The 22,949-nt window shown below is 59.2% G+C and overlaps 1 protein-coding gene across 4 annotated transcripts in view; it reads left to right on the forward strand.

Annotated features, from left to right (window-relative positions):
• The first annotated feature begins 5,408 nt into the window (after window positions 1–5,408).
• The window catches only part of CHD8 (chromodomain helicase DNA binding protein 8), a 29,698-nt gene continuing 12,157 nt past the window's right edge, over window positions 5,409–22,949 (forward strand). For 2 of the 4 annotated variants that reach the window (XM_048834300.2, XM_048834303.2), the window contains exons 1-16: window positions 5,409–5,525; window positions 11,140–12,020; window positions 12,152–12,526; window positions 12,989–13,356; window positions 13,805–13,919; window positions 14,178–14,366; window positions 14,609–14,677; window positions 14,902–14,957; window positions 16,239–16,356; window positions 17,915–17,998; window positions 18,329–18,466; window positions 19,502–19,623; window positions 19,870–20,113; window positions 20,703–20,879; window positions 21,135–21,278; window positions 22,027–22,282. In XM_048834300.2, coding sequence (XP_048690257.1) covers window positions 11,289–12,020; window positions 12,152–12,526; window positions 12,989–13,356; window positions 13,805–13,919; window positions 14,178–14,366; window positions 14,609–14,677; window positions 14,902–14,957; window positions 16,239–16,356; window positions 17,915–17,998; window positions 18,329–18,466; window positions 19,502–19,623; window positions 19,870–20,113; window positions 20,703–20,879; window positions 21,135–21,278; window positions 22,027–22,282 — 3,187 coding nt within the window. In that variant the 5' untranslated portion in view covers window positions 5,409–5,525; window positions 11,140–11,288. Of the gene's footprint in view, window positions 5,526–6,041; window positions 6,110–10,251; window positions 10,405–11,139; window positions 12,021–12,151; window positions 12,527–12,988; window positions 13,357–13,804; window positions 13,920–14,177; window positions 14,367–14,608; window positions 14,678–14,901; window positions 14,958–16,238; window positions 16,357–17,914; window positions 17,999–18,328; window positions 18,467–19,501; window positions 19,624–19,869; window positions 20,114–20,702; window positions 20,880–21,134; window positions 21,279–22,026; window positions 22,283–22,949 lie in introns of those variants that run through there. The other 2 variants (XM_048834302.2, XM_048834301.2) reach the window with 2 other exon arrangements.

Genomic DNA, 22,949 nt, shown 5'->3' on the forward strand with positions numbered 1-22,949 from the left:
AATACAGTTTAGCTTAATTCATTTTGGCTGTAAATTAAAATCAACTGAATTAGCGTCACCTTAATTCTGAATAAGAGCATCCATACAGGGATTTAATCTGGTTTAGTGGCTCCATTTTAAATTCACCCCTTAGATCACAAGCTGCTTGAGGTGGGGAGGGTTGGGTATTCTGTGTCTCCTGGACCAAGTGGGCCCCAACCTGCTGTGCTCTTTGTGTGCTACTGCTGTATACGTGTTACTAGCATAAATAGCACTGGGGGGGGGGGTGTCATTGGATTTTGGACAAAAATGTTTTGCTGAAAAATAGGGTTCCATCTCTATATACACGTAGATTCCCCCTTCCCATAAATATTTAACAATTTAAAATATTTTGAAGGGGAAAATATTGCAAATTTTTGGTTTGAAATTGTGGGGAAATGTCAACTTTCTCGCATTTTTATTTTCTTGCATTTTCTATGGGGGAAAAAGGAGTTTGAAAGGTTTTTAAAGTTGGAGAATGTGGGAGGAAGAACCCCTCTGTTTCTCGTGTCTGCATTTTCCCAGTGAGAGAAAACGTTTTAACCAAAAAAAAGTGATCATTGTTCTACCCTTTTTTTTTTTTTTCCCAGTGAGGTAAAAAAGGAGAGAAAGGGAATTTAAAAAAAAAAAAGAAAAAAAAAGTGAGAGAAGGAAAAAGCAAGAAAATCCTTTTTTAATTACATAAATGTTTGTTTACAAACACTTTGGAAAAAAACTTGTTTCAAATTTTGAAACAAAAACAATTTAAAAAGTTTAAAATGTTGAAGAAACAAAAATTGTTCATTTTCTGTTGAAGCTTTTTGTAAAACAAACTTTCGACCCATCTCTCAAGTGCAGGAGACAGTTTCGAGGCACATGTTGGCTTTGTTAGGTACAGTCCCAGCTTGCAAGCCTAGGGACTTGCACGGTCTGTCTCTAGCTGTGTCTACACTACGCAGGCTATGCCAGCATGCGCTGCACCTCCAGAAGTTTTTCTGCCAGTGGAGGAACGTGACCTCGCCAAACAACGTGAGTTGTGCTGACAAGCCCTTTTCTGCCCGCACAGCTGGGGCTTTGTTGGCATAGCTATGTTGCTAGGTTGTGTGTTTTGTTCACACCCCTGGCTGACATATCCATTAAGTGTAGACAAGGTCTTAGCATCTCCTGGGACAGGACTGACGTGAGGGAGTCCAGCCCCACAGGGAAGCTATCTGGGAGTTATGAATTCAGTCCAAAATTTGGGCATTTTAGGGTTTGTTTTGGGGGCAGTTTTTTATTTTATTTTTAAAAAGAAAATGAGCAATTTTAATTTCATTCAGACATTTTGATTAGTTTTTGTTTGGTTGTTTTTCTTCCTGTTTCAGGGGGGACGGGACTTTGAGGGGGAACACTAGTTTTTCTGGTTCCCCTTTTTTCACGGGTTATGGGTTATTTAAACTTTTGAAACTGTCAAATGGTTTCATTTCAGAATAGCAGGAGTCGGGGGAATTCCTTCTGTCCCTCACTTTTACATCCCCTCCCTCTTTTCCTGGGGCAAGGAAAGGGGAGGGCTACTGGAGGAGGGAAGGAATTCCCCCACTGTTTGTAGAATAAAATTTTTTACTTTGTTTAAAAAACAATAAATCTTTTTCTGTGGGAAGTGGCTTTGCGGAAACATCCCTTTGGGATTAAAAAGCTTTTTGGAGGGAAATGTGTTGAGCTGCTCCAGGTCTCAGCATCAAGCTGGAAGGGCTGAGAATCCCAGCTGAGGGATGCTTTCGCCAGACACCAGTCACTGGGCTTAGTACAGAAGTTAGACTAGGTGAGCCACTGTTCTCTGCTGGAAGGACCGGAGCGGTTTTGTGGGCATTTCTCCCTGCACTTCTCAGACACCTTGGAGCTGCACTGGGTCATCTGGGTGTGAGACGTGGCCCCGCGTAGGCTGGCTGGGTCGAGCCCCCGGGAAGCGCAGCAGTGACTAATACATGGGTCACAGAGGCTAATGTTTCTGGGCATCTCTCTGGGGAGAATGAATTTGACTGGTCACCCACGCAGCTGTCTGTCCTTCCCCCTGCAGTGTCTGTCCTCATCTACCCACCTTGTCCTTTTACTGATAACATTACATATCTCTACCTGGTGTCTGTCTGTCCATTTCTCCACGCTTTCTAGCCATCCCCATACATACCTGCTTTTTTCTCTGCCTGTGTCCTCCCATCCCTCCTCAGTCTGCCTATCTGTCAGGACTCCTCTTGGTTTCTTTGTGACCCTGGATGTCGAATAAACCCTGCCCCTGCCTCAATGTGCCTGTTTTATTTGAATCCCACTGGGGCTCAGCTTCCTTTGTGAAGACTGGGTCCTGGTTCATAGGCTGAGCCCTGAGACCAGGGGCATGGCGCTGACTTCAGGTAGTGACCTCTGAATGAAGAGCAGAAATGGAGCAAGGCAAGCAGGCTTTTAACGCTCCGGGGTCAGGGGCAAATAGCTTTGTTCCTACTCTGCGATGGTGCCTCTGAGCGTGCCAATGCAGGGGGCAATGGGGGGGCAGAGGCCCCAAAGAGTCCCACAGGAGGCGGATGCTGCTGCAGAGTTTGTCCCTCTCACTGACAGAAGCTCTGTTGGCCACACCCTGATTCTAGCTGTAAAATCCTCAGGGACCTGGAGGGGAGCAAGCCCCACCATCTCTCTGTTCACTGCCCTGGAATTTCCTTCACATCTCCCAGAGCCCAGAACGCACCTAGACTTAAGGCCTGCTTACACACAGCGTAGATTAACCCCACATGTGGACATTCTTATTCCAGAAGAAGAGTTCTTGGCTTCTGTGTATCACTGCACAGGCTTTGCCAGTAACTGTAGTAGCTAGACCAGCAAACCCTCTTAGTGTGGACACAGTTTATACCAGCAAGAAAAGATGGTGCTTTTGCTGGCACGTCCAGCAGGTGCCTTGTACACACTAGAAAAGCTTTTCTGCCGTAGCTGGACCAGTCTAGTTACACGGGCAAATCCTCCTGGAGGAGACAAAAGTACTCATGTGCCAGTATAAATCCATCTGCTCTCAAGCTTAGAACGGGTATGTGGGTAACAAAACTACACCTGGTGAAACAGCTCTGCTCATATCAATGGTAAATGTAGACCAGATCTCCATCAAGTGAAAGAGCTGTACCAGTAGAAGAGGAGTATTGCTAAGAGCTTTGCTGGCACACCTTTGTGAGTCGGGATACACTGCTTCACAACCCCGACCCATAAAACTGAGTCGACAGGAGTCTACAGTGTAGACAGCGCCTGAGGGTTTATGTACATGTGTAGTTTTCCTGACTATAACTCCAGAAGTGGGCATTTTTAGGGATTGTCTACATGGGGATATTAATCCAGTTTATGGCAGGGCATGAATATAAAGCGGAATAGTTTAGAATAACTTCCTGTGTTGTATGCTTTTATTCTACAATAAAGTCTTGTTTACATGGGTGCACTCAGAAAAATTAGTCTGTATTAAAGATGTGAATTACAGAATAAGAGCATCCACATATGGAGTTTTTCAGAATAGCTGTTCTACTTTAAATTCACACCCTGCCTTAATCAAGAGCAACTCCATGTGTAGAACAGCCTTTAAGATTCTGAAAACCAGGATTGACACCATTTTATTCCTTTGAAAAATGGGAATTAGAGGGCTAAAGTAAATCTCTCCTGTGGTAATACCCAGAAATAGGGTTATGTGCAGGGGAGAGAACTGCACCTCCCACTCAGCTACCAGCTGTATCTCCCTCCTGACCTCTCCATCCCCCCACAGGGCTAGAGGGGAAAGGGGCTCTGCAGTAGGTGAGGGTCATAGAGGTATGAGCTGCCTCATTCATCTCAGTGTGGTGCTTTCAGCTGACAGATTTATCTTGACGCCATACCAGTGTGTGTGAGCTGCCACATTCATCTCAGTGGGGTGTTCACATCCCCCATATCCTGGGGTGCACTACTTTTAAGGCAGATTACCAATATGCATGAATGGTAATCTGAAAGCTGTAAGCAGCTCACTTGTGTTGGGGGTAGGAGGGGGGTTTCTGACTCTAGAACTCCTTGACCAAATTACTCCAAATTCGCAGCACAACTCCTACTCCAGCTCCTGTCGGTGGTCTACCAGCAATCAAGATGATCTCACTGTATGTGGATTTCAGTGCATTTTGAAGATGTAAAAGAAGCTAATTTTGTGTGGGGCAGAATCTTGGGAACCATTGGATCAAATGACCCTAAACACTGGCCACTAATTCTTCCCCTAGGCTTAATGAAGCCAAGCAATTTTCAGGACAGTGTGAGTATGCCTGCAGATTTTAGAGCCTTTTGAATTCGCTACTCTTTAACAAAAAGTTCTGCCCTTGAGGTTGACGTCCACTCCACTCTAAACTCCAACCATAGAAGGATAACAAAAATATTTTTTTTTTTGGTGCAGGTTGGTGGTTAATTAATGTTTTTTAGCATTTCAGTGTTGCCGGATTTAATCATTTTATTGCAAGTCTTGGACATTGGGTGTTTCTCTTAAAGCCCCAGCTCCTAGCGTTAGGTGATTATTCCTGGCTCTGCTTCTGGCTTGCTGAGTGACCTTGAACAGTCACTTCACCATGTTGTGCCTCAGTTTCCCCATCTCTAAAATGCGGGTAGTTATACTGACCTTGTTTTTAAAGCACATTGGGATCAACACAGGTGAAAAACAATAGATAGAAGCTAGAGATTATTATAATTGTTTATGTGAGACAGCCAGCTTTCTTACTTTGTAAAGGGAGTTTCTGGCCCTGCTGTTGGATGAGAAAAGTTGGAAAAGTGACCACCCCTAAAGTCTTAAAAAAAAATTAAAAAGAATCGTATACTTGTTTACAAAAAACTCCCATGATTTTTAAACACAATCCCATTAATTTAAAAGTCAGTCTCATTACTATTGAACCCAATCCCAGGATTTCTAACCCTGATCCCATGATTTTAGGCCCATCTCATGATTGGGGGGGAAGCTGACTTATGGTTTTTGGATCAGGGTCAGGCAGACTGTTCACCAGCCGGGCATTGGAGGGTGGTGGGGCACTGCGAGTGTGGGGTCACCCCTGGGTGAAATAGGGGTCCCCCTCAAAATACACTCAGCATCCATCCCACACCAACATGGCTATACCACATAGCTGACCTACCCACTGCCTGACTGTGAAAGGGGTGTAAAAAAATTCCCCACAACAGGTTTCCAAACGAATGGGGGGGGGAATTAATCCACAAACAACGGGTTTATTAAATTATTATTATTTTAATTCAGGCACCACTCAAGGCAGACCCGCCCGGGCGAGGCCCCTCACTCCCTCCCCCTCCTCTCTGCGGAGACTTCCTGGTCGGCTCTCAGCCTAACCTGCTGGCTGGCCCCGCCTCCTAGACCGCCGGGCCCGTCGCCGCGGCCGGGCGAGGTGGGCGGGGCTTGGAGGGGCTGCGGGTTAGGTTGCGCCGCCCATGCTCAGCTGCCTTGTTCTCTCTCCCGGGGAGGGGGGGTAGCGCCGCGAAGGGTGAGGCCGAGGCAGCCGCAGGGGAGACCCCAGGTAAGGTCCCCGCCCCCCCGCCCGGCTAGGGTATTATGGGATGGCGACGTGCCCGTCTGCGGGATGCAGGCCAGGCAGGGAGATTTCCCCCCCCCCCGAGAGGGATGGTCCAGCCCGCCCCCCATAGGGGATAATGGGGGGGGCGCGTCCACACTGCACTGGAGGAGGGGGGGGCTGGTCCACGCTGCACTGGAGGAGGAGTAGGAGGAGGGGGGGCTGGGTTCACATTAGGATTGGGGGGCTGAATCCACATTGTACTGGGGGTCCATGTCACCTTGTCCTTGGTGGGTGGGGGAGGGGTAAGGAGATTGGTGGGGGGAGGAAGCACCAGGTAGCCCTTTCCTGGGGGGGCAGGGAACACATGGGGGGGGATTGGTGCATCTGTGCTGTGCTGTTCTGGGGGGCACAGGGAGAGGATACATCGTGCTGCCCCTTGTGGGAAGGTTTCTGTGGGGAGGGTGCTGCCCAGTCTTCCCTCTGGATTGAAATCCCTCCTTCTTTCCACACCCCCTCTAGGGCCTGGGAGCCCCCTGCCTGGGGGGGTGGAGCTGGTGCTGGTTAGCAGTAGAGGGGCATCCACTCAGGTTGGTCCCATGTTACTGTATTGAGTGGGGAGACAGTGTGGATGATGTGGGGTGTCTCCAATAGCACCTTAGCCCCTCTCCACGGGGTTCTGAACCCCTGTCTTACCATGGCTTGTCTCTGGTTTTCTTCTTCCCTTGTGTCTGGTAATAGCTCAATCCTCCCCTCCCCATGGTGCATAGGAGTAGGTAGGCCCCATGTGTACCCAGGGGGTGTCTGCCATACAGAGGAGAAAGGCTGGAAGGTGGGGGGCCTGTGTGAGGGTGAGGCACATGGTGTTGGAGCCCCGTTACAAGGACTATCAGGGATCTGAGAGATGTCAGCCCAAGATCCTATCACAGATATTTTCAGTGGGAGTTTTGGGGCTGGGGAGAGCTTGGTGCCTGTGTGTTGCAGGGGCAGCTCAGGTGAGGGGAAAAGTATTGAAGGACACTGGCAGAGCTGTGGGTGGGAGCCCAGGGCTGGGCTAGCAGGGGGCTGCAGGTCTGGAGTGAGAGGCACTGAGAAAATTGTGTGTGGGGAGCCCAGCCAGGGATTGCAGGGGTCTGTGGGTCAGGAGTGAGGGGCACTAGCAGTGCTATGGGTGGGGAGCCCCAGGTCAGGAATAGCCACTGTTCGTGGGTTGGGACTGAGGGGCATACTGAGACCCTTGCCTGGCATACATCACCCGCCACATGTGGGCCAGGACAGAGCCTTGTACAGCATTGCAGGGCTGTCGGCATGGGTGATGGGGAGTAGCGGGGTGCAGCAGGCTGTGCTGTGCAGCGTGGCAGGGGATGGCAGGCTCTGTACGGCAGTAGGGTGTGTGTGTGCACGGCTCAGACCAAGCGATGGCATCGGGGGAGGAAGGGGGATGATCTCTGGGCCAATTGGGGGCTGGCACCTAGGAGCCCTGGTAGCTGCAGCACATTGCATGGCTGTGAGGGGACAGAGGGTGCATGCTCTTCTCCGTGTGTGAACCCTAGAATGACGAAGGACCTCTTTGACATGAACCCGAGATTCTGCAGCTGCTGCCTTCCCCCTTAGTCACTGCCTGGCCAAGCCAGATCACTGGCACTCTCCTGACTCTGCAGTTTGCCCATTGAGGCCCTTAGCTGAGTGCATTTGAATCCCTGAGCCCTGGAGTGGGGGGTGCTCCCTGACCCCCATTGTTGCCGAGTCACATTGCTAGCTCCCGGCTGTTTTCCCATCAGTAATGTTGTGCAACCTGGATGTAAGGTCGTTGCCCGGCAACAACCCCAGCCTGTCCCCCAAGGCAGGGATGCTATGTTGAGGGGAGAATGGAAAGTTAGTTTTCTCCCCTCCTGTCCCATCACACACTTGCCCCCTGGGGCATCCCCTCACCCTAGTACAGTGGGATGGCCTTGGATCCCTCCCTGCGAGGACTCTTCCGACCCCCAGGACCTACCTCCAGGAACGTGTCCTCAGGTGGGAGCTGGAGTTGGCAGTGGGGTCCTGATCCCTGTCACGTGGCCCAGGCCCAGCTGAGCTCCACAGGGCCACAGTATGGGGGATCCCCGTTTTATGCTGACACTCCCAGGGAGCGGGGCATGGGCTCCCAATGTCAATTTTGTGTTGTGCTGCAGGCGGGGGACAGGATGATGCATGCAGGGAGAGGGTATGTGGCGTGGGCCTTCAGCAGAGCTTGGTTACTAGTGGGTGGGTGCCGGGAAGTGGGGGTCACAGTGCAGCCCAGTGGGGGGTTGCGGTATGGGGAGCGTAATGGCTGAGGTGCCCTGGGGGTTCGGCTGGCGCAGAGTGAGCATGGGGGATGGCTGCCTGCATACAGCACTGAGAGGGGCTGTTGGGAAAGGTACAGGACTAAGGGTTGCACCCCCACCCATTGGCTTGTTGGGTGTTACTTTCGGCTCTGGGGTGTATGGGAGGTATCTCTGGGCACAGTGGGGAGAGGGCAGCTGGAGCAGTTGTGAGGGGCCCTGGAAGCGGCTGTATCTTGCACAGCCCTGAGGGGAGGCCGGTAGGTATATGTTGGGGTGGGTGGGTGGCTGGAGCTCCAGGCCTGTCGTGCAGTGGGGTGTTAGATGGGGGGGGTCCTCTGGGCTCCTGCGGGGGGGGGGAGTTGGTGTGTGGCACAGTGGTGCGGCAGAGGTCGGCCCCAGCATGTGTTTGGGGAGTCATGGCAGAGTTTAGCACTTAGCACCTGCATCCCTGGGCTGGTTCTGGGGGTGACTCGGGGGTGCAGCAGCTCAAGGGGGAAGGGTGGGGGCAGGATGGGGGGGCTGAGGTGGGTTTTTCTGGGGGGTCTGCTGGGTGGGGTGGGATGTTGCGGTTCTCAGGAGCTCTGGGGGGGTGGTCGGATCTTAGGGGTGTTGGGTGGGGGGCTGGGAGGGGGGGTCTCTTGGGGGTGGAGTTTGTGGGGGGGGGGGTGTCTCTTCTGTGGTGCTGGGGACGCTGGGTGTCCGTGGGGCCAGGCTAGGGGAATCCTGGGGAGCTGGGGGGGGCGGGTCTCTGTGGGACCAGGTGGGGTAGGGGCAGGTGTCTGTGGGGCCGGGCTGGGGGGGGGTCCCAGGAGTTGTGGGGCAGGCTGGGGGGGGTCCCGGGGGTAGAGGGGGCTGGTGTCTGTGGGGCCAGGAAGGGGGGAGGTCCTGGGGGCGGGGGCGCGGGTGTCTGTGGGGCAGGCTGGGGGGGTCCCGGAGGGGAGTCGGGTGTCTGTGGGGCCGGGAAGGGGGGGTCCTGGGAACTGTGGGGCCGGGAATGGGTTTCCGTGAGGTGGGATGGGGGGGTCCCGGGAGCTGGGGGCGGGTGTCCGTGGGGGTGAGCTGGGGGGGTCCCGGGAGCGGGGGGGCGGGTGTCCGCGGGGGCGGGCTGGGGGGGTCTCGGGAGCTGGGGGCGGGTGTCCGCGGGGGCGGGCTGGGGGGGTCTCGGGAGCGGGGGGGGCGGGTGTCCGCTGGGCCGGGCTGGGGGGTCCCGGGAGCGGGCTGGGGGTCCCGGGGGCGGGTGTCCGTGGGGCGGGCTGGGGGGTCCCGGGAGCGGGGGGGCGGGTGTCCGCGGGGCCGGGCTGGGGGGGGTCTCGGGAGCTGGGGGCGGGTGTCCGTGGGGCGGGCTGGGGGGTCCCGGGGGCGGGTGTCCGCGGGGCCGGGCCCTGTGTCCGCTGCGCTGCTGGAAGCGGCCGGCCCCGCCTCCCGCCCGGCCCGTGGGACGGACCCGCCGCCGAGACGCTGGGGTTGGAGCCGCGTCCGGGAGAGCCTGGGCCCCGTTGCGGGTGGGGGCATGTAGGGGGTGCCCTGGGGGTGAGGAGGGAATGGGGGAGCATGGGGGGGTGCCCTGGGGGCATGTGGGGGAGCATGGGGGGGTGCCCTGGGGGCATGTGGGGGGAGATGGGGTGGGGGAGCATGGGGGGGTGCCCTGGGGGCATGTGGGGGGAGATGGGATGGGGGAGCATGGGGGGGTGCCCTGGGGGCATATGGGGGGAGATGGGGTGGGGGAGTATACGGGCCATGAGGGGCATGTGGGGAGCTGTGCGAGAGGCATTGGGGTACTGAGGCAGATTGGGGCAGGGGTGTACAAGGGGAGGGACCATGTGGGTGGGGTGGGGGAGCACTGGGGCCATGTGGGGGTGAGGTGGAGCAGTATGGGTTGGGGGAGAAGGAGCACTGAGGGGATGGGGGTGTGGGGAGCTGTGGGAGAGGGGTTGGGGGCAGGGAGTGGGATGGATGGGGAACACTGAGGTTATGGGGGAGCTGGGGCTGGAGGGAAATGGGGGTTGGGTTGGGGGCTGCTGGGGGATGGGAGTGGGTGTGGTGAGGGTGCATGGGGCAGGGGTTGTGGCGAGATGGGGAGCTGGAGAGTTGTGAGGGATTAAGGGAAAAGAGGACACAGGCTGTAGGAGGGTGGGGATAAGATGGAGGAATATCAGGGGGCACTGGGTCGGGAGAGGATTGGTGGGGCAGGAGAGGGATGGAGATGGGACAGCCTGGGGAACTAGGAGCAGTGAAGTAGGGGTTCTGGTGTGGGGGGGAACAGTTGGTGTAACGCTGTGGGGGGTGCGGTGTGGGAGGCAGGGTCTGTAACAGTGTGGGGTGCAAGGCCTGTAACGTTGTGTGGGGGTCTAACACTGTGTGGGGAAGGGTATGTGTAACGCTGTGTGTGGGGTGCGGGGAAGGGTCTAATGCTGTGGGGGCTGCAGTGTGTGGGGATGGAGGGAGCAATGTGAGAGGGGAGCAATGTGGTGGTTGCCCGAGTTCTGTCTGCTCAGTGCCATCTTATCCACCGGACGCTGTTGGGGAGCCCTTTTCTGGCCCCAGTCTCTGTGCAGCACCCCCCAAGGTGCATTGAGGTGAGGGGGGCCTGCACTGGAATCTTTCAGTTTCTCTGGGGTTGTCCCGAACTCGTCTTGTTGTTTCCCTGCTGTGTCTGGGGACGGGGGGCTCCTGGTTGTCATTGTTGGTTTATTGGCAAGGGGAGGACTATGGTGGGGGGGGTCTCTTGTTTCTGTGCGGTGACAGCAGGGAAGTTGGGATCCCTGCTGCTGTTGTGCACTGCAAAAGCGAGACAGGGTGTGGGTCTGAGCAGCGGTTTGGGACAGGATTTGGGGGGTCACGTCTCTTTGGGGACCCTGCTCCTGCTCTGTGGGACTGGTAGCTGTTCAGGCATGAAGAGGGGGACTCTTGGATACCAGAGATGTGCCCCCTTTTCTGTCTCAGTTGGAGAGTTGGGGTGTGTGTACGGGACATGGGAGAAGCATTGGAAAGCAGGGGACGGTGGGTCGGGATTGCTGGGGCCATGGGGCTGTGGGACGGGATTAAGGGGCAGAGCTGGGATGGCAGAGCACTGTGGGTCAGGATTAAGAGGCAGCAGAACTGAGGCAGCAAGGAACTGTGGGGCAGCAGCAGAGTGGGGATCGCAGGGGGCTGTGGGGCGGGATTAAGGGGCAGAGCTGGGACGGCAGGGGGATGTGGGGCGGGAGTGAGGAGGGCATGTACATGGGAGCATCTGGCCTCCCTAGCTGGGAGCCAGGGATTGAGATACTGGAGGTGCGTCCAGTAACCCTCCTCCCGTGTCTCCCATGCAGCCGGACCTGGACTCCTGCTCTTCCTTCTCCATGAGGCCTGGCGCCGCCTGACGTGACCCGCGGAGGCCCCAGTTTTGACGCTCTTTGGGGAGGGGAGCCCCAAACCCCTCCCCACTGTGACAGCCCCCTCTTCCTCCCCCCCCACCGCCATGGCTGACCCCATCATGGACCTGTTCGACGACCCCAACCTTTTCGGGTTGGACTCCCTGACGGACGAAGGCTTTGCCCAAGCACCGCCCGACCCCATCGAAGAGGCGCTGGGACTGCCGGGGGCACTGGACCCCTCCCAGCCAACGCCGCCCCCTGCCACAGAGCCTGCCCAGCCAGAGACGCTGCCGGGGCAGCCGAATCCCACGCCTGTCTCCCCGCAGCCAGACCCTCCGCAGCCAGGACTCCCCCAGGAGCAGGAGGTGCTGAGCCAGGGGAACCCCTTTATGGGCGTGTCCAGTGCCAGCAGTGCCATGGTGTCGTCCTCCTCCGTTGTGGGGCAGCAGCTGCCGCAGGCTGCAGCCCCGCTGCCAGCCCCCAAGATTGTCATCCTGAAGGCCCCAGCAGGCGGCTCCGTGACGGGGGCCCACGTGGCTCAGATCCAGGCCCAGCCCCAGCCACTGGGGGCAGCCAACGGGGGCAAGGTGACCTTTGCCAAGGTACTGACAGGCACCCCACTGCGCCCTGGCGTCTCCATCGTCTCCAGCAATGCTGTGCTGGCCACCAAGGTGTCCGCCTCGGGTGGCCCCACCACTGTGCACCGGCTGGTCCAGCCCGGCCGGCCCGTCAAGCAGCTGGTGTTGCAGCCAGTGAAAAGCCCGCCGGGGGGCATGGGGGCTGCAGGTGGAACACCCCTGAAACCTGCTGTCACCCTGACATCCGCCCCTGCTCAGGTAGGGAGGCTGGGGGACGGGCATGTCTGACCCCAGTGTGAAAGAGTCAAACGCATCCTGCTGACGCTCCGGGGGGAGGGCACTGGAGTGGGAGGGCTGGTGTCTAACCCCCATTGCTCTCTCCCCTGCAGGGTGAGTCGAAGCGCATCACTCTGGTGCTCCAGCAGCCGCAGGGGGGCAGTGGCCCCCCAGGGCAGCGCCACGTGGTGCTGGGCAACCTGCCGGGGAAGATCGTGCTGCAGGGCAACCAGCTGGCGGCCCTGAGCCAGGCCAAGGGGGTGCCGGGCCAGCCGGCCAAGGTGGTGACCATCCAGCTGCAGGTGCAGCAGCCCCCAGGGGGTCAGCCTGGGGGGCCTCACAAGATCCAGCTGCTGCAGCAGCCCCCGGCGGCAGGTGCCTCAGGACAGCAGCCCCCCCTGGCGGTCTCCTCCGTTCAGCAGGCCCAGGTGGTGGGTGGCCCGGGGCAGAGGCTGACGGTGCCACTCAAGGTTGTGCTGCAGCCACAGGTGAGCTGGGGATTGGGGCCTGCTTAGGGGGAGCTGCCCAAGGTGGGGGGTGGTGAAGGTGTCTGTGAAGGCTCCCCAGGCCCATTGGGAAATTGGGGCCAGGGGTGACTTTCCCCTAGGCCACACATCCCTGGGTGGCTCCACGTGGGGAAGGCGGCGTCTGAGGGGAGTTTGGGTTGGGGGTGATGGTCCCAGGCTGGCTCGTCCCACGGCAACTTCCCGGGGGGAAAGTGGGGTCTAAGGGGAGTTTGGGTCAGGGGTGATGGTCTCGTTGTCCCCCCCTTCCCCCTGGCTGGCCCATCCCTCTGCTGCTCCCCTGGTGGAAGGCGATGTCTGAGGGGAGTTTGTGTCAGAGGGTGATGGTCTGAGGCTGGCTCGTCCCACGGCAGCTCCCCGGGGGGAAGGCTGGGTCAGGGCGTCTGAGGGTAGTCCGGGTGATGGTCTCGTCCCCCGCTCTCCCAGGCTGGCTCATCCCAGAGTGGCTCACCTGGGCTCTCCGTGGTGAAGGTGCTGAGCAGCAGCGAGGTGGCGGCACTGTCCGGCCATGGCACACGCAGTGGCTCAGAGGAGACCCGCAAGCTGGAGCACCAGAAGAAGCAGGAGAAGGCGAACCGCATCGTGGCGGAAGCCATTGCCCGGGCGCGGGCCCGCGGCGAGCAGAACATCCCCCGCGTGCTGAATGAGGATGAGCTGCCGAGTGTGCGGCCCGAGGAGGAGGGTGAACGCAAGCGGCGCCGCAAGGGCGAGCGTGGGGGGCCCAAGGAGGAGAGGCCCCGCAAGGGCCGGGGCCAGGGGGGCTCTGGCAAAAGCAAGGGGCGCAGCAAGCCCAGGTGAGACCCCTCATACAACCCCTCCAGTCCGGAGACGCCCATCTCATCATGCAGCCCCGCCCAGGGGAGACTTGACCCCCAGCCCAGAGATGCATGAAACTCAGGGTTGAAGGCTGGAAAGTTTCTCCATCTTCCCCTGTTCCAGCCCCGCCCCACCTTTCCCCAGCCCCTCTGGTCCCATCTGCCCTGCCTTGCCCTTGGGGGGTGCAGGCAGGTGGCTGGTCCCTGGTGGGGGTTGTACTGGGAGCTGCAGCCAGTGCTGGAGGGGTTGGGGCTAGATCTGGGCTTGGGTGGGAGCTGTGCTGGATGCGCTGGCGAGAGGTGGGTAGCGGCTCTGTCTGCCCAGCAGAGTGGAGCCCTGGCCTCCCTTCCCCCTGCACTCCCCCCGATGGGGTGTGAGCCCAGCCCCCCCTCACTCTGCCTGTCTGTCCCCTGTCATCATCCCCAGCACCATCACCCCCGTAGTGGGGAAAAAACGGAAGCGGAACGCCTCCTCCGATAACTCTGACACTGAGGCCATTCCAGCTCCATCCCCCCGCGAGGAGGAGGAGAGCAGCGTTCAGGTGAGGAGACGTGTGGGGGGGGTTGATGCACGACATACAGGCTTTCCGGACACTTGGGTTCCCTGCCTGGGAGGAGAGCAGCGTGATCTCTGCTAGGGGGGAGTGAGTGGGGCAGGGGGCTGTGCCATGCACCCTGTGTGTGTGTCTGTCCCCCTGCCCTCTAACGCCTTATGTGTGTATGTGGGGCCCTATCTGGGCTCAGTGTGCAGTGTCTGTCCTGGGGTGTCTCTAACACGTGCCCCACTCCTGCACCCCCAGAAGCGTCGCTCCAACCGGCAGGTGAAGCGGAAGAAATACACCGAGGATCTGGACATCAAGATCACGGACGACGAGGAGGATGAGGAGCTGGACGTGACAGGGCCAGTGCGGCCTGAGCAGCCTCCCGTGCCGCAGCCCCCTGCCCCTGAGCCGGAGGGAGAGACCCTGCCCTCCATGCAGTTCTTCGTGGTGAGTCCGCCCCCCAATCTGCCTGGGCCCCAGGGGGATGCAGGGAGCAGAACCACTGCACCCTACACCTTTCCTTGTGGTAAGCCTGGGGGGCTGGGTGGGAGGGGCCCCAAGAGCGTTTGGGCCGTGAAGTATGATGCAGCTGCGGCTAGGGTCCAGTCTGCAGTCTGGGGGGCAGGGTGTAAAAGGCTTCTGCTGCTTGTAATTCCCTCTCCCCCAATCTCTCCCATCCTTGCCCTCAGGAGAACCCCAGTGAGGAGGATGCCGCCATTGTAGACAAGGTGCTGTCCATGCGGGTGGTGAAGAAGGAGGTGAGAGCGCACCCTGCAAGGATGGGTCTGATGCCTCCTGGGCACCAGACCCCACAGGAGGGGGCCAGGGACTGCGATATGAGGCTTTTCTCCTCTAGGTGGTGCTGGCTGCAAGGGAGGAGGGTGGAGCTGGGTGCTTCGGTGGGTTTGGGAGGGGGTGGTGTTCAGAGAATTGAGTATAGGGTGTTAGCAGCACTAACTCCTCTCTCTTTCTCTTTCTCCAGCTCCCCTCAGGGCAGTTCACTGAAGCAGAGGAATTCTTCGTCAAATACAAAAACTAGTAGGTATCATGCCCTTCCCCGAGGCATCTGGGCACCGCTCCCCCTCCCAGAATGCCCTGAGTCCAGCTCCTCACCTGCCCCTGCGTGGTGTGAGGAGGGTGCAGCCGTATCTCCCCAGCTCTGGTTTTCCCCTGCAAGGGCCTGAGGGGAGGCAGATGGATCTGGAGCACCTAATGCCACAGACCCTGGGTGGCAGGGGCACTGAGCTTGCCGCTCACCACTGCACTGCAAATGGGCACCAGTGCCCAGTTGGGGAAGGTCAAGGGTGTAGGAGGGGTGGAGCATGGGAGGCATTTAGAGCTGGTTGAAACATTTTCAGCAAAACAGTTTTCCCTTCCCAAAAAATGCCCCAAAATGTGTCAGCTCTGTGACAATTTCACAACCAAACTTTTGACAAGAAGATTCTCATTCCAGGGATGTCCAGGAAGTAAAAGTGTTTCATTTTGACTGGCTCTTTGTTGACTCCACTTTTTTATTAACAAATTGGGATGTTCCATCTATGTACGTTATCCTGGGGCCCGAAGGCCCAGGCAGGTTGTCGGAACCTGGGGCCTTGCCGGGTTGTTTCCATGAAGAGAAATCGGTGATAGTCAGGTCTGCTCTTTGCTGCAGTCCTAAAGAACCAACACACAGTCCCATGCCCTGGGACACAATAAGGCAGTTTCCTGGCCCATGCTCTCCAGGCCTGCCTCCGCAGCCAGTCGTCCTGTGTCCCAAGGAGCTCCATGTCTCAGCTCCCACCCCAGGCCATGCTCCTTGCTGCATCGCTCCTTCCTGCTGGCTTTCGCCCATGCCCACGTCAGCCCCCAGACCCTGCCTCTGCAGCCAGACCCTTTGCCTGGGGGGATGGTTACCTACTGCTCCCAGCAGTCACTACCTAACAGGGCATTGAACTGCTCCTTCTGTTTAGCTTGACTGAAGGATGGCCGATGCGCCCACCAGCTCTGTGGGCCATGGCCGCTGTCGATGCCCGCTAGCACAACATATCGTGTTATATGTCTATTTTCATATAAAATGAGACTACTTGAAACCATAAATTCATAAGGCTCCACCTTCACCCTACGGAAACGGCGGGTTTCCATGCCCATGGGTCACACTTGTTTCGGGGTTTTGTTTCTCAGGAGATTCTAAAATTTCTGCTTCCATTCAGATTCTGAATGGAGAAAACTCCCCACTGTCAGAATTTCCAGGCGCGGAATTCAAACTCCAGTTTCTGGCCAGATCTAATATCACTCGTGGGGTGTCCGTCCATTTGCCTAACCCCTCTGCCCTTCCTCCAGCTCGTATCTGCACTGCGAATGGGCCACCATTGCCCAGCTGGAGAAGGACAAGCGAATCCACCAGAAACTCAAGCGCTTCAAGACCAAGATGACCCAGATGAGGCACTTCTTCCATGAGGTACCATGGGGCGGGTGGGTGTGAACCATGGGGGGACCACAGGGGCTGGGCAGCAGTGACACTTCCTGGGAGTACCCAGAGCTGTGAGGCTTCCCGATACCCCCTACCCTGAGTGTGAGGGCAACCCAGCACCCCAACTCTATGGGTAACACAAGCACTGCCCCCTTGCCTCGCCTGCCCCACTGTTACTGAACAGGTTAGCGATTGACACACCCCAGCTCTGGGCCCTCCACGCCTCCCCTGGCCACTCACAGCATCCACAGACTTACTACTCCCAAAGAGGCAGGACGCCCTCAGATCACCGCTCCCTCAGCACAGCACTTGGATACATTTAGAGCTGCGGTTCTCCGCCTGTGGCCCATGTGACACCCTCAGGGCCATACAGGTAGTGTATCTATTGTAGTGGGGGCAGCCTACGTAACACAGAGCCACATATGCAGCCCTTAATGGTAAATAGGCTGAGAACCACTGGTTAATACTGAAAACGAGGATACGGTTTCATTGACAAAGTGTAGAGATTCCAGTTGCAGTAAGTAAAGTATTGGAAAGAGAGGGTGACTAGAAAATGAAACACCACCACCCATTCCAGAGCCTGGACTGACTGAGCTACAGACTCTCTTGATGAGTATTGCTCACCCAGATTCTTTGCAGCCAGGTCGGCTGTGACCCTCCTTTCATGGGACAGGCATGCTGGCTGGCTGCCTCCCAGGTGAAGGCACTGGTGTTCATTGCTTTGCACTCCGAGGTACAGCAGAAATCCTCTGCTGTTCCTCCTATACAGGATGCCCCCACTGTCTGTCATTCCCGTAGATGCTGCAATCTCTTACGTAGCAGATGGCTCGCTATATAAATAGGTGCACGTTGTGAGGCCACAATAATCAAATTGCCAGACAGGGAGACCTTGGGGGGTTTCACCTTCCTCTGCAGCGTGGGTCACCTGCAGGTTTTAACTAGTGTCAGTGGTGGATTCTCTGTAACTTGAAGTTCCAAACCATAGTTTGAGGACGTCAGTAATTCAGCTAGAGGTTGGGGGTCTGTTACAGGAGTGGGTGAGGGTCTGAGGCCTGCGACTTGCAGGAGGTCAGATGAGAAGATCACAGTGGTCCTTCCTGGCATTAATGACTGAGTATCTGAGAAGTGTCTGGTCCTGTCGGCCTGAAAGCAGCGTTTCAGAGGATGTCGCCATTCTAACTCCAAGCCCTTAAGAACATAATTTCCAGCACAGACCCAGAACTCCGTAAATGTTCTCTGTATGTGCATTTCCTGAGGACTGGCAGCTGGTGGGCTGCTGGCTCATGGGACAGATCTAACTTGCCACCCTTTGGTGAGCTGTGACATACCTAACTGACCCAGCAGGCCCCTGTGAAGCCCTCTGCCCATGGGCACCCAGGGGTCCCTTTGGCACTGTGGCCATGGGACTGACTCCTTCCCCACAGCAGCAGAGGTCTGGGAGGGTGGGAGCTGGGGGTCTCTGGCCAGGATGGGGTGTGTGGGTGAGTGCCAGTCCTCGGGGAGACGGGGGACAGGGAGAGGGGAGTTATGTACATCTCCTCCCCAGGATGAGGAGCCTTTTAACCCTGACTATGTGGAGGTCGACCGGATCCTGGATGAGTCCCACAGTGTCGATAAGGACAACGGAGAGGTGACCAGGGTGGGGTTGGGGGTTTAGCTGTGGGGGGAACTGGGACAGTGAAGTGTGGGGGGGAAGTGGGGTCTGAGGCAGGGGCCAAGGCTCTGGGGCTGCAAACCCCCCTGATTTATGGGGGGCTATTGGGGCTTGGAGTGAAGCTCCAAGGAAACTCGCTTCGGGGGTGGGGTTGAGGATTGGGAACAGGCACCAGTTCTCCCCTCCCAGCACATGGCCCTGGCCTGGTTGGGGAGAGCTGACACTCTCCATGGGGCGGGGATGAGCTGTGGGGGCTGGGTGCCGTGGGAGCCCCTTGTGACCATGGGCCTGTCCCTGTCGCCGCAGCCGGTGATCTATTACCTGGTGAAGTGGTGCTCCCTGCCTTATGAGGACAGTACCTGGGAGCTCAAGGAGGATGTGGATGAGGGGAAAGTCCGTGAGTTCAAACGCATCCAGGCCCGGCACCCTGATCTCAAACGCGTGGTGAGTGACAGTCTCTGGCTCCACCCCCCAGTCCCAGCACTAGGGTTGCCAACTTTCTAATCACACAAAACAGAACACCCTTGCCCTGCCCCTTCTCCAAGGCCCTGTCTACTCCATCCACCCTCCTTCCGCTGCTCGCTCTTCCCCCACCCTCACTCATTTTCACCATGCTGGGACAGGGGGTTGGTATGCAGGGGTAAGGGTTCCAGGGTGGGGTGAGAAAATGAGGGGTTCTGGGCTGGAGCAGGGGGTTGGGGTATGGGAAGGAGTTTGGGTGCTGAAGGCATTCCGACCTGGGGCAGAGGGTTCAGGGCGCAGGATCCGGGCAGCACTTACATCAGGTGGCTCCCAGAAGTGGCCGGCATGTCCAGCTCCTAGGCGTAGGGGCAGCCAGATGGCTCTGCATGCTGCTCGCAGGCGCCACCCCTGCAGCTCCCATTAGCTGCAGTTCATGGCCAATGGGAGCTGTGGAGCCGGGGTGGGGGCAGCGCATCGAGCCACCGTGGCTGTCCCTCCACCTAGGAGCCAGCCATCCGGACTTCTAGTGGCCTGGTCAACAGTGCTGACTGGAGTTGCGAGGGTCCCTTTTCGACCGGGTGTTCCGCTCGAAAACTAGATGCCCGGCACTCTGAGCTCAAATGCGTGGTGAGTGACAGCCCCCAGCTCCACTCCCTCAGCCACCAGCTCTGCCCCCTCAGCCTAAATGCATCCAGGCCCTGAGCTCAGAGGCAGGAGGAGTGACAGCTGTAGCTCCACCCCCTACCCTGGCTCCAGCCACCCCGCTTAAATGAATGGTGAGTGACAGCCCCCATCTTGCCTCCCACCCCAGCCCCCATCCCAAGTTGGCTCAGCCATCATTTCTCCCCCCCTCCAGCTACCTCCCATCCCAAAAGCAGCAGGTCAGGCACCTGGAACGCCCATGCATGCTGAGTGACAGCACCTGTCTCCCCTCCGTGCAGCCCCCTCTCCACCGCCGCTGGCGCAGGGGGTGCTTCTTTCTGCCATGCTGACGGGGTCCCCCACTGTTCCCCCCAGGCCCGCCCCCAGGCCATCTCCTGGAAAAAACTGGAGCTCTCCCATGAGTACAAGAACCGCAACCAGCTGCGCGAGTATCAGCTGGAGGGGGTCAACTGGCTGCTCTTCAACTGGTACAACAGGTGAGCTGGGTCTGGGCGACACAGGAAGGGGACGGGCAGGTGAGGCTGGGGTTAGCGCTTGGTCTCCCACTCAGCTGGCAGAACTGCACCCTGGCAGAGGGCCTGGGGCGGGGAAGGAGGTAGTTGGGGTGGGGGGATGCTGACCCCCATTTCTCCCCCCACAGGCAGAACTGCACCCTGGCAGAGGGGCTGGGGCAGGGGAGGAGGTAGTTGGGGGGATGCTGACCCCCATTTCTCCCCCCATAGGCAGAACTGTATCCTGGCAGATGAGATGGGGCTGGGGAAGACCATCCAGTCGATCGCCTTCCTACAGGAAGTTTACAACGTGGGCATCCGAGGCCCGTTCCTGGTCATCGCTCCCCTCTCCACCATCACCAACTGGGAGCGCGAGTTCAACACGTGGACCGAGATGAACAGCATCGTCTACCACGGCAGCTTGGCCTCCCGCCAGATGATCCAACAGTACGAGATGTACTGCAAGGACTCCCGGGTACGGGGGAGAGGGGCAGATGCACGGAGCGTGGACACTGACACATGCGTGTACTGCAGGGACTCCAGGGTACCGGGAAGGGGGCAGACGCAGGGGGACATGGACACAGGGACTCTGGGGTACCGGGGGGGGGGGTGGCAGACGCAGGGGGGTGTGGACATATGCGTCTATACTGCAGGGACTCTGGGGTATGGCGGGGGGGCGGACACAGGCGTGTGTATTGCAGGGACTCCGGGAGGAGGAGCAGACACAGGAGGACGTGGACACAAGCGCGTGTACTGCAGGGACTCCAGGGTACTGGAGGGGGGGTGGGCGGGTGGGCAGATGCAGGGGGACGTGGACATAGGCGTGTGTACTGCAGGGACTCCGGGGTACCGGGGGGGCGGGGGTGGGCAGACGCAGGGGGACGTGGACACAGGCGCGTGTACTGCAAGCGAGGAGCAGGGGACCCAGCAGGGCAGGCTCTCTGCAGGCCCCAGGAGGTGGGTTTCCTGCCCTGGCATGTTGTGGGGAGGCTGTTCTCGGCTGTGCTGGTTCCCGGTGCAGCCCACCACCACCGTGTCGTCTGATTGTCCTTGCTCCTCTCCAGGGCCGGCTGATCCCTGGCGCCTACAAGTTCGACGCGCTCATCACCACTTTTGAGATGATCCTGTCAGACTGCCCCGAGCTGCGGGAGATTGAGTGGCGCTGCGTCATCATCGACGAGGCCCACCGGCTCAAGAACCGCAACTGCAAGCTGCTGGACAGCCTCAAGCACATGGACCTGGTGGGATGACTGGGGTCCCAGAGGTGTCCGGGGATGGGGCGGAGGGGAGCCCTGGGGGGAAACTGGTGGCTGTGGTGGAGCTGGGCTGGGGCTGTGTCGGGGGGCTGCCCTGTGCTGGGCCCTGAGTGGGGGGTTTGGGGCTCTGTGAGGTGTGGGCCCAGCCTCTGGGCGCTGTGGGGGGTTAGGAGGCTTCATGGAGCTCTTTGGAGGGAGGGGTAGCGTGGGGCTGCCCCGTGACACCCTGTCCCGTGCCAGGAGCACAAGGTGCTGCTGACGGGCACCCCGCTGCAGAACACAGTAGAGGAGCTGTTCAGCCTGCTGCACTTCCTGGAGCCCTCGCAGTTCCCCTCCGAGGCCGAGTTCCTCAAGGACTTCGGGGACCTCAAGACAGAGGAGCAGGTAAGGGCGAGCGGGCGTCCCCCGTCCGTGTGCCTCATCCTGCCCTTCCTTGCCATCCGCGCACCACTGCCCCGCCATCCCCAAGCCCCTCGTCCCACCATGCACCACCGCCCCACCCTCCCAAACCCCTCATCCCTCCCTGCTGACCGCGCACCACTGCCCAGCCCTCCCTGAGCCCCTCGTCCCCCCACTGCGCACCACCCTGTTGTCTGCTTACCCCCGCCCCGCCTTCCCGAGCCCCTCATCCCGCCGCGCACCACCGCCTCACCCCGCCCTGCTTTCCACGCACCCCTACCCTCCCTGAGCCTCTTGTCCCTCCGCCCATCACTGCCCCGCCCTCCCCGAGCCCCTTGTTACTCCACACACCACCGCTCCACCCTCCCCGAGCCCCTCATCCCTCCGGGCACCACCGCTCCGCCCTCCCTGAGCCCCTTGTCCCACCCCGCCCTGCCGTCCGCGCACCACTGCCCTCCCTGTGTCTCTTATCCCCAACCCCCTCGTCCTGCCCCCCTGTCCTCTGGTCCAAGTCCCTTGTCCCCCATCCACGTGCCTCGCCCTGCCCTCCTGCTCGCACGCGAAGAGCCCCTTGTATACCATGCACACAGCCCTTCCTGCCCCCAGCCTGTCCTCTGTCTCCTGTTCACAACACCCACCCCTGACGGTACCCCTCAGTCCCAAACCGCAGCCCCCTGCTGTCCCAGCCCTGGGCTCCTCCCGCATGTGCTGACTCCCCCAGCCCTGCTCCCAGGTGCAGAAGCTCCAGGCCATCCTGAAGCCCATGATGCTGCGGCGGCTGAAAGAGGATGTGGAGAAGAACCTGGCGCCCAAGCAGGAGACCATCATCGAGGTGGAGCTGACCAACATCCAGAAGAAATACTACCGGGCCATCCTGGAGAAGAACTTCTCCTTCCTGTCCAAGGGGGCGGGGCACACCAACATGCCTAACCTGCTCAACACCATGATGGAGCTCCGCAAGTGCTGCAACCACCCCTACCTCATCAACGGTGAGGGGCCGGGTGGGGGTTCCCCCCTCGGTCAGCGCTGTCCCCTCGCTGCCGGCGCCCGTCCCTGCAATGGGGGCATCTCAGTGGGGCCGGGTGGGGGCTCTCCCCTCGGTCAGCGCTGCCCCCTCGCTGCCAGCACCCGTCCCTGCAATGGGGGCATCTCAGTGGGGCCGGGTGGGGGTTCCCCCCTCGGTCAGCGCTGTCCCCTCGCTGCCGGCGCCCGTCCCTGCAATGGGGGCATCTCAGTGGGGCCGGGTGGGGGCTCTCCCCTCGGTCAGCGCTGCCCCCTCGCCGCCGGCGCCCGTCCCTGCCTCCCCCCCGGGGTGAGCGCTGCCCCCTCGCCGCCAGCACCCGTCCCTGCAATGGAGGCATCTCAGTGGGGCCGGGTGCGGGTTCCCCCCTCGGTCAGTGCTGCCCCCTCGCCGCCGGCGCCCGTCCCTGCCTCCCCCCCAGGGGCAGCGCTGCCCCCTCGCCGCCGGCGCCCGTCCCTGCAATGGAGGCATCTCAGCGGGGCCGGGTGGGGGCTCTCCCCTCGGTCAGCGCTGCCCCCTCGCCGCCGGCGCCCGTCCCTGCAATGGGGGCATCTCAGCGGGGCCGGGTGGGGGCTCTCCCCACGGGGGCAGCGCTGCCCGTCCCTGCACCTTCCCTTGGGCAGCACTGCTGGCGC

This window comes from Caretta caretta, chromosome 13 (genome assembly GCF_965140235.1).
Source record: "Caretta caretta isolate rCarCar2 chromosome 13, rCarCar1.hap1, whole genome shotgun sequence".
NCBI classification, from domain to species: domain Eukaryota; kingdom Metazoa; phylum Chordata; order Testudines; family Cheloniidae; genus Caretta; species Caretta caretta.